This window comes from Rhinolophus sinicus, chromosome 1 (assembly GCF_057876585.1).
Source record: "Rhinolophus sinicus isolate RSI-liver-muscle chromosome 1, RSI-T2T, whole genome shotgun sequence".
NCBI classification, from domain to species: Eukaryota; Metazoa; Chordata; class Mammalia; order Chiroptera; family Rhinolophidae; genus Rhinolophus; species Rhinolophus sinicus.
In genome coordinates this window covers 78256224-78274378 of record NC_142501.1, presented here as the reverse complement: position 1 = coordinate 78274378, position 18155 = coordinate 78256224, and the positions used below count along the sequence as shown (strand labels likewise).

General features: G+C 35.9%; 1 protein-coding gene across 2 annotated transcripts in view; it reads right to left on the bottom strand.

Moving 5' to 3' along the window:
* The window catches only part of TMTC2 (transmembrane O-mannosyltransferase targeting cadherins 2), a 388309-nt gene that overhangs the window by 39494 nt on the left and 330660 nt on the right, over nucleotides 1–18155 (bottom strand). For both annotated transcript variants that reach the window (XM_019754143.3, XR_012493906.2), the window contains one exon: nucleotides 9238–9301. In XM_019754143.3, coding sequence (XP_019609702.1) covers nucleotides 9238–9301 — 64 coding nt within the window. Of the gene's footprint in view, nucleotides 1–9237; nucleotides 9302–18155 lie in introns of those variants that run through there.

The window sequence follows — 18155 nt, the reverse complement described above, 5'->3', positions numbered from 1 at the left end:
GATGAAGAAGTATCAATACATATTATGGATTTATTTATTATTGCAGGTTTGATTTGCTGTTAATTTTGATAGCATGTGTATCGTTACAAGTAAAAGAACAGCCAGTTGAAACAGATGAAATCTATGATTACAAAAATTTAACAAATCGTGTAACTATTTGGGAAAACATAGTTGAACCTTGTTAAGAGAAAAGGAAAACCACCATTGGCTTCTGGAATTATAGTAGAAAATGCACTACATATTTAAGAAAAATAATTTGTTTTGCAGGAAAACTAAATTAATATATGTTGAGAATTTTATTTGTTTTAGTGAGTTTTATTAGGATTCATATATAAATAACCAATGAAAATTATCTCAGTAAGTGAAATCAAGAGATAAACTCTAGTACAAGTGTAGATTCCCTGGGGAAGATCCAGCTATCTCTCAGATGATTAAATACTGAAGTAGATAAGGATAGAGAAACTTAGAGAAATAAGAAAAAAAAAGTGATTGGTAGCAATAGCACCAACGTTCTACACTTATCCATTCTAGAACTTTGTCATATCACTTTCAAAAAACACAGTTGATTATTTCTACAAGTATTTTAAGTAATTAATTTTGTTTACTTTTGAATTGTTATATATAAACCGGGGTTGGCAAAAAAAAAAAATGTATACAAGTGGGCACTTTGGTCAACGTTGCTCAAGCAGTAGTTTGCCGTAATCAGAAGTGTCTGGACGCTGATGGTAACCACTTTGAGCACCTCTTGTCATTGCAGAAGTCAAATGTGACTTGTATTCATCTTTTGTAATCAGCACATGAGTGAGTATATTGAGTATTACAATTTTAATAGTTTTTTTTTCCTTTCTTAAAACGTGCATACATTTTTTCTGGCACCCTCTGTATTACCCAAATTCTTCTTAAGTGATTAAGAGAAGCTCTTGATTCTGACATTATCTAGTGATACATTATAACAGCTCAGTCTGGGAGAATAATGTCATCAATGATGAAAACAAACCTCTCCCTGACCAAGGGAGACAGGCTCCTCTAAACTGTCTTCTTGACTGGGCCTCATCCTTGAGCTTTGTCCGAGGCCTGCCGGGCCCAGCTGCAGTAAGAATTGTGCTAAGTCAGTGTAGTGAGAACTACTTCCCCTTCTTCATATCTAATTATCCCTGATTGATATCTGATCAAATTCCTCATCCCCCATGCTCATTGGCTATAAATCCCCAGCTGTTTTTGTTGTATTTTAGGTGGAACCCAATCTCCCCTATTGCAGTATTCTTGACACCTCTCACAATAGTCATGAATGAAATCTTCCTTACCATTTTAAAAAGTGTCAGAATTGTTCTTTTTCTTTAACAAGGCACAGAACTTTCAAGAGAAATTAATTTACGAATTTATTAATTTCTCAGGATCTGCCCAACTTTTACTTGTCTTTAGGGTAAAGTATAACATAATTTTATCTGTAGAAATAAGTGAGGGTTTGGACAGATAATCAGTTAGGAATAGAGGAAAGGTAAGGAAACAAAAAAAAGGGTGGGAGGTGGAATGGAAATTTAGGAGAGGGAATAAAAATTTATATACAAACAGAAATTTTTGTTAATGTTTCAGTGTGTATTTATTAAAAACATGGCCCCATAAGGCCCACTGAGGGTTAGAAACATAACTGCCTAGAAATGGGGGAGGCCAGCTGTGGAAATAACCAAAGGGGATTATGAAAAATGTGGTGACTGGGGGTGGGGGTCAGGCCCATCTTTCTAAATGGTGGCAGCTACTATTCCACCCTAGCTGATACTCCCAGGTAGCCAGATGCTTCGATTACCTAAGTTTTCAAAGAAACCAGGAAACCAATTTCTCTGGAGGAGAAGGGACTAAATGCAATTTTAGTGTGTGGTCCCACAATTCAAACAATTATAGCAATAAATCCATGCAAAGGCTACTACCCCCACAAAGAAATCTGAGTAAAAATAAACACGCTTGGAATCAGAGAACATAATTAAGTGGAATTTCCCAAAGGATTCAATGTTCCTCAACCTAAATACTCAAGCTGATTTTCTTTATACCCCAGAGCCACTTGAGTTCCTGCCCATGCCCCATATCCCCTCATTCTTTTTTGGTTATGAATCTAAAACACACACAATGCATATACACATTTTTTAAAAGTGATGTTTAAAAATGATTGCATGTGGGATCGTGGTGAATATCAATACACTACGGATGGAAAAACTATAAATTCAGCTGAGTTCAGCCCAACTATCTGATCCCAGTCTAGGCTATACTAGCCCACACCAACAGTTAGTAAATAAGGGGACTGTACTAAACAACCATCTTTTTTCTCTAAGCATGAAGACTTAAACAGATGATAAACAGAAGAAAAACAGAAACTGCTTCAGAGATACATTTTTTTCTGATTTATCCAGTATCTGCCAAATAGAAGTACAACACAAATCAAAAACAATGTAAGCAGAGAGAAGTGAACTCATCAAAATCTAGACTTTGTGATTTGTTAGAAGAAAACAGCAGCAACATCTAAATAATTTGGGGAAAAAATCTACAGTGGAAAGGAGTTTGAAGACAGATATGGGTGTGATGAGACGAAAATTGATCCTGGCACAACTGAAACTCTCGGGGAAGGGAGCATCTATCTTGCTGAAATTAGACAAGAAGAATTAGATATTCGATTTCTACTGATGTGTGCATAAATATATATAATATCAATGTGATGAAGTCTATTTATGAACTGAAGTAGAATAAGGGTTTGTTGAGGAAACTAATGGCAATTTCTCTCTTGATTGAAACCTATTTATTGTACGTTTGTCAACATACCTCACTCCATTTTCTAACTGTAAAATATACAGATGTATATGACACTGAAAAAGCTAGTGATAATGGGAAATATATGCGCAATATAAAACACATTTTACTCATAAAATCAATCTGGTGATTCTGGGATCCACATAATTATTAATGTCTGAAAGTCAAGAGACACATGGCATGCAATTTTCCCACATCACAGAAGCTTGCGGGAAGTTTTGGAAGAGGCCATATGGTCCTTCCTCCATTTACAAGCAAAAATGTGGTTTAACTGCTTCCCAGACAAATTATTATTAATGTCATTTTTTTTCCCAACCAAATGACAACCTCAGTAAATTCCCTCCCCAAAATCCTTTGTATGGTCAAATCTGAATCGGTCTATTTAAGTTATTGTCATGGCGTCTTATTCTAATTAGAGTTGAGGATTAACTTTCCCATCAGAAAACAACTATGACTCAGAATATTCTCTCTCTTCCATCTGAACAGCCCAAATAATTTTTTATCTCTCCCCCAGATCCCAGTCTTAGTGGTTATTTCTACTGCATAGCCATATCTCCCGCCCAACCCCACCACCATAGTAACCATAAAAAGGGTAATCCAAACTGAAAGAAATATAATGTAGAATGTGTGGACTATCTCATGACACAGCTGCACTCTCTTAGAGTAAGCTCATTTTTGAATCCCCCTTTCTCATGCTGATCTTTTCACATAGAGGCATTGTTAAAGAGCCCGAATGGATAACATTGGCTTTGATTTTATAATAATGCTCTGAAATAATTTATGTTCTAAGTGCCTGGGAAAGATATAATCTGATCCTTGGAACACATTCCCCTTTAATTCACATATAATGAATGCACATGGAAGAAAATTTATAAAACCGTATACATATTAGAAATATTAAGGGTGAATATAACATCTAACATCAAAGTCAGAGAGCTGAATCAAAACCAGAAGTAATATACCAGTGACCTCAGAACTTCATTTAGAATTATCTCAAAGTGGCTAATGGCTTAATGCCGTATCTCACAAAAATCTACCTCTACTGGCATCTATTTATCACGTATGCTACAGGCCAATGTCAAATATTACCTACTGTGTGCCTCAGCACATCCAGCTGTCCACAGGTCTTTGATGTCAAATTCTGCCCTCTTGACACAGGACCAGCAGATAACCAAATAATTATGAAGAAGTAATTTATTACCTAAGCTTACGTCCCCTCCATTTCTAAATTTTGTTGTTTCCTCCTATATCTTTGCAGTTTATTTTTTCTTCTTTAGTCTGTGGGGAGGAAATGATCCTTCAAGGTCTTCAATATTTCCTTTGTTCTCCCCTCTATTTGGACATATCGTTAGTCTCACATTTAAACACAAACACACACACACACACACCCCTTAACACTTTAAATCTTTAATATTTAATAAATACATACTTAACATTTCTTCAGTATTGTTCTGTATCTTTCATTTACCTCCAAACTTATTTACAGAATAAGTTTACAATCTCTGCTCCCAACTCACCATTTCCTTAACATCACAAAAACTGCCCACATTATTTGCATGAAACTGAACTCTTGAAGGTAGCCAATGTCATCTTATTCTCTGACGTCAATAGATAGTCTCAGTCACATTTTAGCCCCAGTGGAAACTGCTCACCAACACTGATTTGCCATTGTCTCTTGTTTCCCTTATCCTACATTTCAAATGAAGCGATTCACCAAAGTTTTGAAATTACCTCCCTTCTCTCCTTTTGCACCTTCTCCCAGAGCCTTGGTGATCTTACCCACCTCTTTGGTACTATTTCCTTTCTGTAAATGACTTCCATAGCATTACCCCTAACTGTGTCTTTTCCCTCAACTGCCCACTTGATAGGAATGCCCACTGAAAATTAGAGCATCCCACTTCTCATTCAGAATCTGCTTGGTCCAAACTTAATACTTTCTTCTTGAAATACACACACCCTCTGACTGCCCTATTTCTGTTTAGGGTTATTTCTTTTTCTTTACAAGTTAACTAAATTCAAAATTTGGCAACACTCATTGTACCAACTAATGTTCCTACTCACATCCTATCAAATAATTTGTTTATTTCCCCTGCATGATCATTTCTATTCTGCCGTGTTTCTACACTTTAGAATCTATTACATCTTTGGCTTATTCTATTACAATGACCTTTTAGTTGGTTTTCCCAAGGCTGCATTTCTCAGCAATCCTTTCCCAGATGCAACACATATTCTTCATTGCATCATATAAATGACCAGTTTAAACGATCACTTTCATTAGGTCATCCTGCTTAACACAATTCAGAAATATAAACTCCTAATTTTCAGTATGGTAGTCTATGCCTTTCATTTGGTTTTATCTTAGTGTTCAGTTCTCTTTTCCTTCTTCTTCTCTACTTCCCACCCTCGGCAATATAAAACATATTTGCTTAGTGTTTCTAAGGGATAGTTCATGTATGCCCAGGTCCTTGTTCATGCATATGCCTCAACCTCTCAGAATTCTCTCTTTTCTCCTCCTGCTAAAATCTTCACCTATAAAGACCCTAGCATTTCAAGATTCTCTAAGCTTGCCAACTCTGACTCAGTGCCTTCTAGAAGCAATCCAGCTGAAAGTAATTTCTCCCTCCTGTGCAGTTTGTCACTACCTAGCTTATAACCCTTACAAAGCACTTATTAGTGTTATTTACTGACCTGAAGTGTGGGGATTTGGATACATGTATTTTCTCCTCCATTCACTCCCCACATTAGATAGTACATTTCTCAAGGTCAAGATTAATTTTTCATAACTTTCAAATCCTATTGCCCTTGGCATAGAGGCTTACACAAAGCTAGAACTTGATTAAAAAAATAATGAATTTAGACTAAAAACAATTACATCTAGAAAAATACAATACAGATGTGATCATAAGTATTACTCCCTTCTAACTCTAGAGTTTACTAAAAGCCAATAAAAGTAGGTAACTTTGCATTATTTTTCATATTTAAAAATCCATAAGTTAATGCAGAATTTGGCTTAATTCCCACAGGAAGAAAAAAACCGTTTCATTTACACATTCCCTCTAGTCCTCAAGTGTCAGCATCTGATGTGCGTAAGTGGAAGAGAAGACAGGAAGTGTTATGTTTCTAAAGCAACCTCCACAGAAAGATTAATTTTATTTACAAAAATGAAAAACTAAAAGTGGAAAAACTTAAAATGGAAATTTTGATAAACAGTTTCCCACACAGGAATATGTTTTAATATAGTGAGTTTCCATTTCGGAGCAATCCCCCCCCAAATCAAATTAATAGGATTAAAATTTTTAATGGTGTAATTTTTGTACTAAATATATTTATCTCATTGTGAATTTCAATAAATGAAAATGTATTAAATATCCCTGATGAAGAGAGAATATCAGAATCTAACATTTAAAATTATATGTGTGTGCTAATTTAGATTTCTTTTATTATTTTAGAATTTGATCACTGGATTTCTTTATAAATGCTCTACAAAATAATCCAAAAGCCAATTATTAATTTTAAAGTAAATTGTATAGAAAAATATGGCTTTTGTAGAATAGAAAAAAATAAATTCATTATGGGACATACTAAAGAAATGGACTAGGTATTTTATTCAGAGAAAAATGTATCCCACAGATAATCAACAATTTTTTAAATTATGACAAGAATAAGTGGTGCATCCATGGGTTGCAGCCACATATTTTATTCTGTATAGTCATGACCCGACTATAGCATTGTTAAAATATCCACCGAGTCCCCCACATACAGCTACTGATTGTTGTAAATGGACATTTAAACAGTCGAAAGAAATGTACGAAAAATAAAAGTAAGATGAGATTAACATGTAGACAACAAAAATAGAAAAGATAATGCAACTACTTAAGTAGGAAATGAGACCTGAGGTCTGTGCACTATGTTCTCATATAAGTAGGTGGCTGAAATGTATTGTCAAAGCATAGAAATAACAATGTTTTTTATGACAAAAAACAGCTATGAGCAAGATAAATGTGAGATGGACACTGTAATTTAGATCAGATGCTAAACTGCTAATATATTATCACATAGCCTAATTGTTTAAATCGGTCTTTTCGTTTCAGAATAAGAACTTTTATTATTGTATTTTATCGTCTTGCCTTGGTAGCGTCTTCCTAGACGACATACAGAAAACCAAAACACAATTCATAAAACAGATAGGAAAAGACCGCATCTGTTGATCCATCCACTGTAACATCATTTACTTACTGTTAAAATATGAACCTTGGATGCTATCCAAGTCCACAAAATAATTTATTATTGCCACATAAGGGAAGTAGCAGTTGAACACCTATAGTTTTCAAAAGTATTCTGCAGAATATTTATGAAGAAACTTTTGGGGGTTTCAAAAAAATGCCTTTCAGTTGGAGATTAAATATTGATTTTGTAATTTGGCTTAGTCATTTAAAATAAACAATCTTATAAATCAGGCTTCAATCTTGTGGTACCTCAGCGTCTTTTTCATTTTTTTTTTTAGGGCAGGTCAAATAACCCAGCTCTTGTCTTACTAATCCATTACAATGTCCTGAAGATGTTTTGATCAACCACTTAAAGATAAAAGTGACACTCAAGTGACTGACACTCAATGAATAAAAGTTGAACTTATTATGTACATTAAGAGCATTGCATTTGTCAATGTAAAGGAAACAAACAAACCAAAGAAATAAAGAAAAACAGAAAACCTGATTCCTGTCTTCAATGAAGTTACAATTTTAAGGCCTCAAAGTCAACCCTTTTCTTAGAAATGTTACATGAAGGTGCCTGACTTGGGCATTCACAAGGCCCTTTTCCTGCTCCATTTCTCTCCAAAGCACTTATCATTGTCTGACGCATGATATACTTATTTGTTCCTGCTCCATCTCCTCAAACTAGATTGTAAGCTCCTAACAAGCAAGGACTCGTGTCAATTTTGTTCATTGCTGTGTATCCAGTGCCTGAAATAGTGCCTGGCACTTAACAGTGATTCAGTTAAAATTTACTGAATAAATAAATGAGAGGATCGTTATAATTTTGTTTTCCTAGACGTCTGGCTGGCATTTCCTTTCAAAGTATAACTAACTGCATTTTTTTCTATCAAGCTTTTCTTACACACACGGCAGCCTGCGTTTCAATGTCATTCCACTTATTAGGTGTGATACTGGGTAAATTATTATTAATTTCTCTGAGCTTCAGCAGAGGGGGGATCACGGAAGTATCTGTGGGTTGCCAAGCATCTGTGGGTTGTACTTCTCACAATGCTTGACACATACTTAAGTGTTTAATAATAAATTTTAGCAGTTACTGTTCTTACCATTATAACTATTAAAATATTTTCTTCTGTCACAAACAGCTCCCTGATTCTTACAGTACCTCACAATTCATGAAACTGGGGACATTGAGATTCAGGGCTAAGGTTACATGTGGTTGAATCTCCTGAAAAAAAGTTACTTCCTGTGTGGATTGCTTTCAGGAAGCATTGATCCTCCTCTGCTGCTCCCTCAGGACTTCTTTCTCGGAATCACTGCACTGTATTTCAATTAGTTGATTATGTTCAGTTCACTGATATATATACTGTGCGGTCTTTTAGGGTATGAAACCTCTTATCCTACTACAAAGCAGGCCTCTGTAGATGTTTGTTTGCCCAATGGATGGGTTACTGTAAAGAAAGGAGCCTGATTCCATTTTTTGTAGTTATAGCATGCATGTACTTTCATTAAAAAATTACATTTCTCTATAGATGGTGTAGATCTAGAGAGAAGGGTAGAGATTTTAGTGTTGGCGAGTGATGCAGAGCAGAGTGTGAATGAGAATAAAAGCAGTGTACTGGAGTTCGGGGATGTGCTACAAACAAAACAGTGCTAAGAAGACCGATACAAAACCCGTTTCTATTTTCTCATAAATGGTTCCTTTATTTCAATAGTAATGATCTAATTTATATCTATCTTACTTTATGTAAGTGTGACTACCCAGGGAAAAATTCTAATAAAAACATACTTGATAAAGTTGAAAAGCACAGTTATTAGAAATGAGGATTGTGGAATAGAAAAAAGGCACACAGCTCGAGGTTTGACTATATGGTTAAGAATCAAAAAATACTTATGGATGTTATGAAGTCCTTAGGTATTTAACACCACAACAAATAAACTTTCAAGGAACTAATTTTAAAAGTCTTCCAACTACAAAGAATTTAGGAATGCTAAAGCCTGTATTCAAATGACAAAAATGTATGATGCTTTACACAGGATAGGAAACAGAAATGAGTCTGGGAAAAGAAAGAAGCTTGAGATTGGCCGATTTTATTGTTGATATAGCCATATAGTTGGTATTCAGAATAAGAGATCAGAGAGAAAAAACCCAGTATTAAGAGGCTTGTAGTCGAAAACTATCACATGCTGTGTTCCCTTGAGTAATGCTTCTCATCAGGAAAGTACTTACATTAGGCCTCAGCCTGGCCGCCAGATCATAGTACTTCTCGGCTGCTTCATTGAGGCTAGCCTGTCTGTTAAAGAAAAAGAAAACAATCAAACTGTATCATTGATATTAAATTACAGATAGGCGAACAGAATCATTATGCAGCAAAATAATATGAACTTTAAAAAAATTATAATCATACCAATCAAATAATAAGTTGCCTAAGCAGAAAAGACTGTTAAAAATTGAATGCATGCAACGTACTTGTCATGTAAGGCATTATAAATAGTGTCTCAATGCAATCCTGTTCAGTCGATATTATTATTTTAAATTTACATATTAGGAATTAGAGATGTTACTTTTTCCTTTTCTAAGCTAACCCAGATAATATGTTACAGAGCTGGGATTCTCTAGCCTCAACATGATGTCCCAGAAAAATACTAATTTTTAAAAATCGTCAAAATTAATGCGTTGTTTATTTTATAAAAATAGTGAATATTGACAGGGTTTGTTGGGTTTGTTTGTTTGTTTGTTTAATTCTGTATTTATCTAGAAAGCCACTTTATTTCTAATTCAGGAGGACAACCTTCTGTTGTGTGTGGCCTACAGGGAATAAAAGGCCAACTTCTCCCTCTCCTGTTCTCTGGCCATCAGGGTAGGCACATGACATAGCCTCAGTTAACTGGATGTTCTTGCTGGGGACTTTGATTTCTCAGTGAGTGACAGAAAGATAAAGACATGGCTAGAATTCACTGATAATGGTGGAAACAATAGGGCTATGTCCAGGCTAGGCTCTTCCAGTAAAGAACTGCTATTGCACGCTTCTTGACCTGTGGTGATGCTTTGTTTACTATTAATTCAAGCTTTGTCTTCTAGCCCACAGAGAATTCTATAGTTCCCACAGCCTTCAAAGTGCTGGAGTCAATTTCTCTTGATTACCACCAAATACCATTAGTGGCACAACTGACTCCTACAAATAAGATGCACACTGAATTTTGTAGATAAGTTTGTGTATTGTCTATTCTTGAAATTCATAGCAAACCCCTAAGTTCGGTCAACAGGTTAGCAGAATAAATAAAATGTCAGGATCCTAAGAAAGCCCAGCCAATTATCCATCAAAACACAGTGGTTTATATCAAATCATGCCATGCTACTTCAGAAAACCTCAAAAATGGTAGAGAGTAAGAACTGGAAGCTCTTGCAGGTCGTGTACTGCAATCTGGTGACCATATTTGAGGGGTACAGAAGAAATAATATATAGAAAAATGACAGATCAACTTCAGATGACTCAGCTCTAAATAATGAGAACAACAGTAATAAATGGGTTGGGATCCTGCAGTTAAAATGAAGTAGGTGTTCTCCTGAAACTGTGATGTTAAGAAGCTTTTGAGACAAGAAGATAGCAGAGAGGTCAGGAATAAAGAGGACAAACAACATTAACTTTCTCAATTGCCAAACCACTTTCAGGTTTTAAAAGAGTAGGCTAACTAGTCACACCTATAAAATTGAATTTGCACTTTGGTCAAGCCAAATAAAAAATATAAAGACATACCCCATGCAACCATATAAATTATAGGAATAACTGAAGATAACATCTCTCTGGAGAGCAGGACATATTTTTCTAATTTTTAAATGAAAAATAATTAGAAACATTGCTATTTTTTAATGGGGTTATAGAGAAGGTAAAAACCCTTGACCTAAGGCTCTACTGGACTCATGACATGTTACAACGTGCTGTTGCAATTTATAGTCTCATAAATGTAGAAGTTCAATTTCAATATGTCAAGAAAAGTACTTTAGTCTGGTATGAAAGACAAACTTCCCTCGCTAGGGTATTTAATGAAGGTTTCCTCCACCAAATTACAGAATCACTTTGGTTCAGATTCATTTGGAAATTTGAACCAGAATTCATTAGGTCATGCCCTGGAAGGGTTTTCTCCAGAGGAAAATAAAAGGCACGGAGGTAGGAAATTAGAGTAACTTAATACTACAAAGAAGTAATTTACTTTGAAGAAAAATCAACCAATAGATGTCTAACACACAGAAAGTACAGCTACCATTAATATTCATCTTTATGGACATTCAAATTCATGAGGCAGATAAAGATCAAAAAAGAAACTGAGGAACTCACCAGATGAAATGGCTTTAAAATAATAATCAATAAAACTGAAAATAATTAACACAGCATTTCGCCCTCAAAATACGGTTATTAGTTTTTAAAGTCTCTTTATTGTCTTCAGGGGTTTAATCCCCAAAGGATATAGCTAGTGTGGAAGACTCCGTTCTTAAACTAAAAGCAGAACTGATGATACTCTAATGAAATAGAAAAAAAAAAAGGTAGAATTAATTAGACTTGCCATATAACTATGAAAATTAATTTTCACTCTAGGACTTTGCTTCTAATATTAAATGGTCTTTATTGACTACTAATCAGCAGGCATTTACGATAACACATGGCTAACTGCAGGGAAAAGAGGAAGCCAGTTCTATAAATGTTCATTTATATCCTTGTTTCATTCTCTAGACAAGAGAGAAAACTCAGGAGCAAATGTCCAATGTCCACCTTATGATATATGCTTTATTTCATACTCCCCTCTACAAGAAGTATTCTAGAAGTGCTTAAATCTTAACTGCAAAGATGACTGAATCATTAATCAACATTTTTAAAATGAGGAAATTGAAATAGCAACATTCTGCCAGTTGATTAGAGGATTCTAAGAACCCTTAATTGTCAAGAACCTCAACCACTGGATTGATAGAGAATGATTGCATGACTCAGGTTCCTAAGACTACTAGGATCAAACAATTTAAAGAAGCTGATAGAATATACTTTTCCTGAATACCAATATCCTTTCTTTCTTCATTATTTCTTTTCTGCAACAGAAAGTTTTTAAACCCTCTATCTATGTATCATTTCCATTACAGGTGATTAAAATGAGGCTTAGAGAAATTGACACCTTCCCCAAGGTTATACAGCAGGTGAGTGGTTGAGCTGGGTGGGAGTCAAGGCTTCTAAACTAAATATCTGAACCACAGGATCACGCTGATATCTCTGTACACACCAAGACATACCAGAGATACGTGATATGTTGTGCTGTGGCATACGACCACACGATTCTTACAACAAACACTAAGAAAAGAAAAGTACACACTTTTTGATTGTTATGCTTAAAAGCCATGATTTAAGTGTAAGGGATGAGATTTGAAAGGGGGGGGAGGGATTTGGAGAACATATCCTGTAGGAAGCTGGCTGTAAGCTGACAAGGGCCTTGCAGCCTGCAAGGTCATTCCCCTGGGAAGCCTCGCCTCAGCATCTTCCCAGGAAGAACAAGATAACACTAATGCAGCCACAGACATACAAACTTGCCAATACACAAAACAATGTTCTACTGATACCTGCTTGTTCTGCTAATACTTGTTTATATAGACAATTGTTCTAAGACTGTATATAAACTGTGTGTGAAATAAAGACTGCGCCACTGCTCCGCCATCCGTGGACGGTGGACCTCCCAGCTTTCCTGTCTCCGTGTCTTTTCTCAATCTCCTAACCCTTCCCCCTCAGGCCGAGCCCTCCTGGCTGTGCGGGCCAGGGCAATTTCCAATTCCATGTTTTACTTCCTGCCCAACTCCATCTTTCAAATTGATAGAACTGAAGTTCAACAGACCAAATTGAGAGTATAGTTTTAAGGACAGAGTAAAATGCACTATTGTGCTTTGCCCCATGGACCTTATTCTCTCCCCAAGGGGGAAGGGGGAGAACTCAGGGGAAAGGCGAAGAAAAATGGAAGGAGGACAAGCAAGAACAGTGCTAGATACTCACTTTCTCACCACCATAATCTCCCATTTTCAGGGGGCTGTGGTATCACAATTAGATATGGAGGGGAACCGTAAGTTTCCTTTGTTTCCAAGAAGACTCACAAGGTGGGTAAAGGTAGAAGCAGTTTGTGCTTCCAAGAAATCTGCCAAGCCAGATGTATTTTGGCCATAATACACTTAAAAAGCCAGGGATGAGACTGTGAGTTAAGAAAAACATCGTACCAGGAAGCTACACTGGGCCCAGATGAGTGACTACCCCTATACAACATGCGACCCTAACAGTTCACATTGTTATGTCTCATATCTAGAGAATAAGGATTTAATCATTATGCCAACAACAGGCTTATCAATTGGAGACTCCGATGATGGCTCCTTTCTCATTACCAACTCTTGCCCGTCATACAAGGTGTGATCAAACAATACGGTGAATGATTATATTAAAAAAAAGTATTACAGTAAAAGACACATTGCCATTAATCCCTCAAAATACTCCCCCTGCTAAAAATATATAGTAACAAAAGTCACAAACATCATATCTGATTATTACAGAATTCCATTTTTGCACATGAAACTTACATCTGTTAAAAATATAGAAATATATTTCATAGATCTAATTCCCCTCTGTGTTATTTTATAATAGAAAAGTATATTTTGGAACATAGGTTTATGGCCCAATATTCTTACAAGAAAATATGTATAAAAGAAATTTGGGAATCAATTATATTATAAAATAACTTAATATGCCCTGTGAAATGTTTTAGAAGAATCTGATTAAAAGAATCACTTACAATTACTTACATTTTTATGTATTCTGTGAGAATTACAAAACTAAAGGTTGCTAAATTTAAAATCACTTCCTTAAAAATATAAAAAATAAAAACTCTAGTAGCATTTAGAAGACTCTCTTCAATAATACTTACTAATAGTTGTGAATTGTTCATTTTGAATTTAAAAATATTTAATATGGATAACCACTATATGACTCATACAAAAGATATTAAAGTCTTCTTGATTATTTTTAATGATAACTTGAGTAGTTATTTTTTTTAATTTATTTTTTTTACTAGAGAGCTGCTTGTTCCTGTATCATCAAAGTAGAATGAAACAGTAGCTGAGTTTTCCTGGGTTCCTGCCAATTGTTAAACTGAAACTTAACTTTAAGTTACTCGAAGCAGCACTAAATTTTAATTCTAGTTGATAAGTTGTACGGTAGAACTAGAAGTAGAACTGAAATAAACGGGGACATAAAAATGTATGGAAAATCTTAAAATAGCAAAACCAGAGTCACACATATGTAGGAACAATGGAGCAGAAAAGATCCTTGTAATGAAACTCCTGCAATAAATTGTTTATGACCATCAAGCCTTCTTAAATGAAAATTTCTTCTGTGCCAAAACATCAAAAATGGCTTCATAACCTGTCGGTAGCCATGTCAGTTCTAAACATACAGGCTAAAGAGGGAAAGCGGAAACGTAGCAATAACAGAGGAAAAGACTGCCGCTGGTGTAGTTTTACAAAAGATTCTTCTGAGTTAGAAATTTCTTGATGCCTCATGAGAGTTTGAGGTCTTTCTTCCAAAACTTTCACTGCTGCTAAGAACAGGTTAAGCCTATATCTAGAAAGAGTACATAATGAAATGTACTGGAAAAACTAAAAGGCAGGAAATGGGCATTGGGAATGTCAACTATAATATTCATATACAGTAAATGGCTACTTGTGTTGAAGGTGTCATGGGTGGGGAGAAAGAGTTGGAAGGCGTAACAAGAGGAAAGGCAAGACAGACCTTACTGGCAGGGGTGGTCCAAGAATCCACATCATGAGCATCACTGGGGCCTTGTCAGAAGTGTGAAGCCCCAGGCACCACCCAAACATACGAAATCAGAAGATGCTTTTTAACAAGATCCCAGGTGATTCACATGCACAGTAATGCTACAGAGGCACTGGGTTAGAAGATGCCTACTTCGCCCTCATCTGCCACTCCTCTTTGCTTCAAACACCTTACAACCCTTTACAACCTAGTTGAACTACACCCCTCATGACTAAAAGTTGGCAGTGAAGTACAATTTGTAATTGGAAAACCCAATGACTTTTCAAGTGGTCTTTGGTAATTTTGGAAGTGTTACAGAAGAAAGTATATGTCCTAGATGGCCTTGGAGATACATACATATCTCCACCACCACCACCACCACACACACACACACTCCCAATCTGCTTTGAGAAAAGAATCTGATTTTGTTCCTTGTTCCTGTCTCACTGAAGAATTTCAATTTTATGTCACTTCCAGTTGGAATGTATAAAGAAATTAGTATATGTAAATTCTATATCTTCGATATATTTAATTATGTAAGAGTGTGCTGTTTGAGTACAGCAATTGAAAGATTATTCTTTATTGTATATTCACTATGCTCTCTAGAAAGTGTGGCAGCAGTGGGAGCCAGCTGGTGCCATGCAGTTTTGCTTTCCTTACTACCTTAAGGAAAAGAACAACTTGGGCCCTTAGGCCTGAAAAAAAGGTAAGTGTACACCCATCTCAGCTGTGTGTCCTCTGTCAGACTGTAAACCACAATGGTATTTCTAAAAACTTAATATCCCTTTGAAAGTACAAACTTGGAGTTCTCTCTCCAATTTCTAAAATTTACCATGAAGAGATAATTTAATATTGGGAAGGTCTTACTATTGAGGATTTATACCTTTGATAACCTGTTACTCTCTGTAAATCCTTCCTCCATTAATACATTCAAGTACAGCTTTGAGGTAGTCACTCAGTTATAAAGACATGAGCAAGGCATGTGTGACACAGTGAAGTCAGTATTATACTTGGCCAGAATAGAGTAAGTTTAAATCCCAGCTTTACCAACTGTGGAAAATACTGACTCTCTTTGAGCCTCAGTAACTTCATTTGTAAAATGGGATTATTAGTGTCTGTTTCACATATGTACAATTATAACTAAGAGGGTGACAGATATAAAATGCAAAATACAATGCCAGGCAGACAGTAGATATTTGACTAAGTGATACTTTTGTTCCTCCGTTACCCTGTAAGTGGATTAAAAACAAACAAACAGACAAAAACAAAAACAAAATAACTTTCCACCAGAGCCCATGGATGCTGTGAATCAGGTAAAGTTTGCTTTTAGTGCCTCTAGACTTCCTCTCAGTTATCAAATATCTCTGCGCTCTTTCTAGCTCCCAGTTCTGGGAGAACACTGAATAAATCCATTCACACAAAATGCTTCTAATGGAATAATTGATTCAATACTTTCCTTTCACAACTCTATAGACATAAAACTCTACTGAGTTCTAGCATTTTACATTCCTTTGGTATTTTCCTTTGATGATAACCAGTCTGCTTTTTATAATGCTCTCATCTGGAAGCATCCAGCACTTTTTCCATTTTATTTGAAGTACTAAAAATGTCAACACATACAGTCAACGCTCATTATGTGAGGCCACTCAACATCTGTGATCACCCTCCCTATAAATATATTTGGTAATTAGCCACAATGTGGATCCCACCTTCCCACGCAAGGCAGAAGCCAGAAATTCCCTCATCTTCCTACTTTCTTCCAGTCAAGGTTCCAGCACATGACTCAGCTTCCACCAATCAGATGCCACCTCAAGAGCAAGGAAGTCAGAAGCGAGCATAACGGGGAGGGAGCTACACCCTAGAGAATCATCTTCTAATGAACGTGGTTCTCACTCTGCTTGGTTCCTTGTGAGGATGGTGACAGAACTCTGGACCGTAAAAGCTGCTGAGCCCCCCCGGGAAAGCAAGGTGGTTGGGTATTATTTCTGGCTGTATGGAGTGCTCTCAAGCCAGTGAGAGAAACTGTGGGCTACAGAATACTCTTTAATAAATCCTATTTCTGCTTAAACTGGCAAGAGTGAATTCCTTAGTTTGCAACTAAAACTGTGACCCACATGTGAAGACAAGTTTATGAGCAGATCTATTTTCCCTAATTTTGCTTTCAATATGATGATTGAAGCCCTTCATCCTATCTTGGATATTTTCTCTATTTGTGGATAATTGCTTATCTCTCTCTGCTCTCCTTCAGAAATTTTCTATTTATATTAACATTTATATATACAAAACCAAATAAGACTATATATGTACATGTTATGCATAACTACATATACACATATATGTAGCACGTTATATACACATATTTATATATACAAATAAAACTATGTATCATGCTACATATAAACTGTATATAACTATATATAACTATATATGTGTATATATACTATGTACAATAACGCAAACATATGAGTATGTGTACCGTGTTCTCAATCTATCATCCAAGTTTATCCTTTCAGTCATCATTTTCATGCCTTTGGTATTTTTCATTAAGTTCTGGGAAAATATCTATAACTTCTACTTAAATCATCAGTCTATCAATTGCACATTGCCTCACTGCAGTTATAAATTCAGAGGTTAATCTCTTTGTGATCTTTGAATCTCTTAGTAATCTTTTCTGATGCTATAATGTTCCTCTTTCAAAGTATTTTATTTTCACACATGTATTCGGTATCAGTGAAAATAGATTAGGTTATGGTAGTAATAAACACATCCTAAATCTCAGTGAATAAGACAACAAACTTTATTTCTCACTTATTCAATTTATCCAGTGTGGGTGAGCTGGGAGGTTTGTCTCCATTTCAGGATGTATTGCCACGGTTTCCCAATTCAGGAAAAGGGAAATGCAGCTTTGGCTCAACAGTGACATACGTCGCCTTCACACACATTCAATGAACCAAGGAAGACCCAGGAAGGTCTTCGGCTTGGAAGAAGGCTGGACAGGGCAATCCGATTGTGTTTCTTGAAAGCGGAAGGCAAAACAAACCTGGTGAGCAGCATTACTACTTCCACACCACAACACTTTCTTGTGAGTCACCTGGGTGACAGGAATTACAGATGTTCTAAGTGGGTTTTCTCACTGTAAATCTCACTGTTTTGGTGAGGCTCCTTTACTTGGATACATCTGATGCGTCCTTCTTATCTGAATTGCCAAACTGAAATCACATATTTCAAAATGTTCTATATGCTTATCCTGCAGGGAAAATTTTTTTATCCACTATTGAGAGTTGAAATGGGTCTGCTAGAAATTTCTCAAATTTCAAGC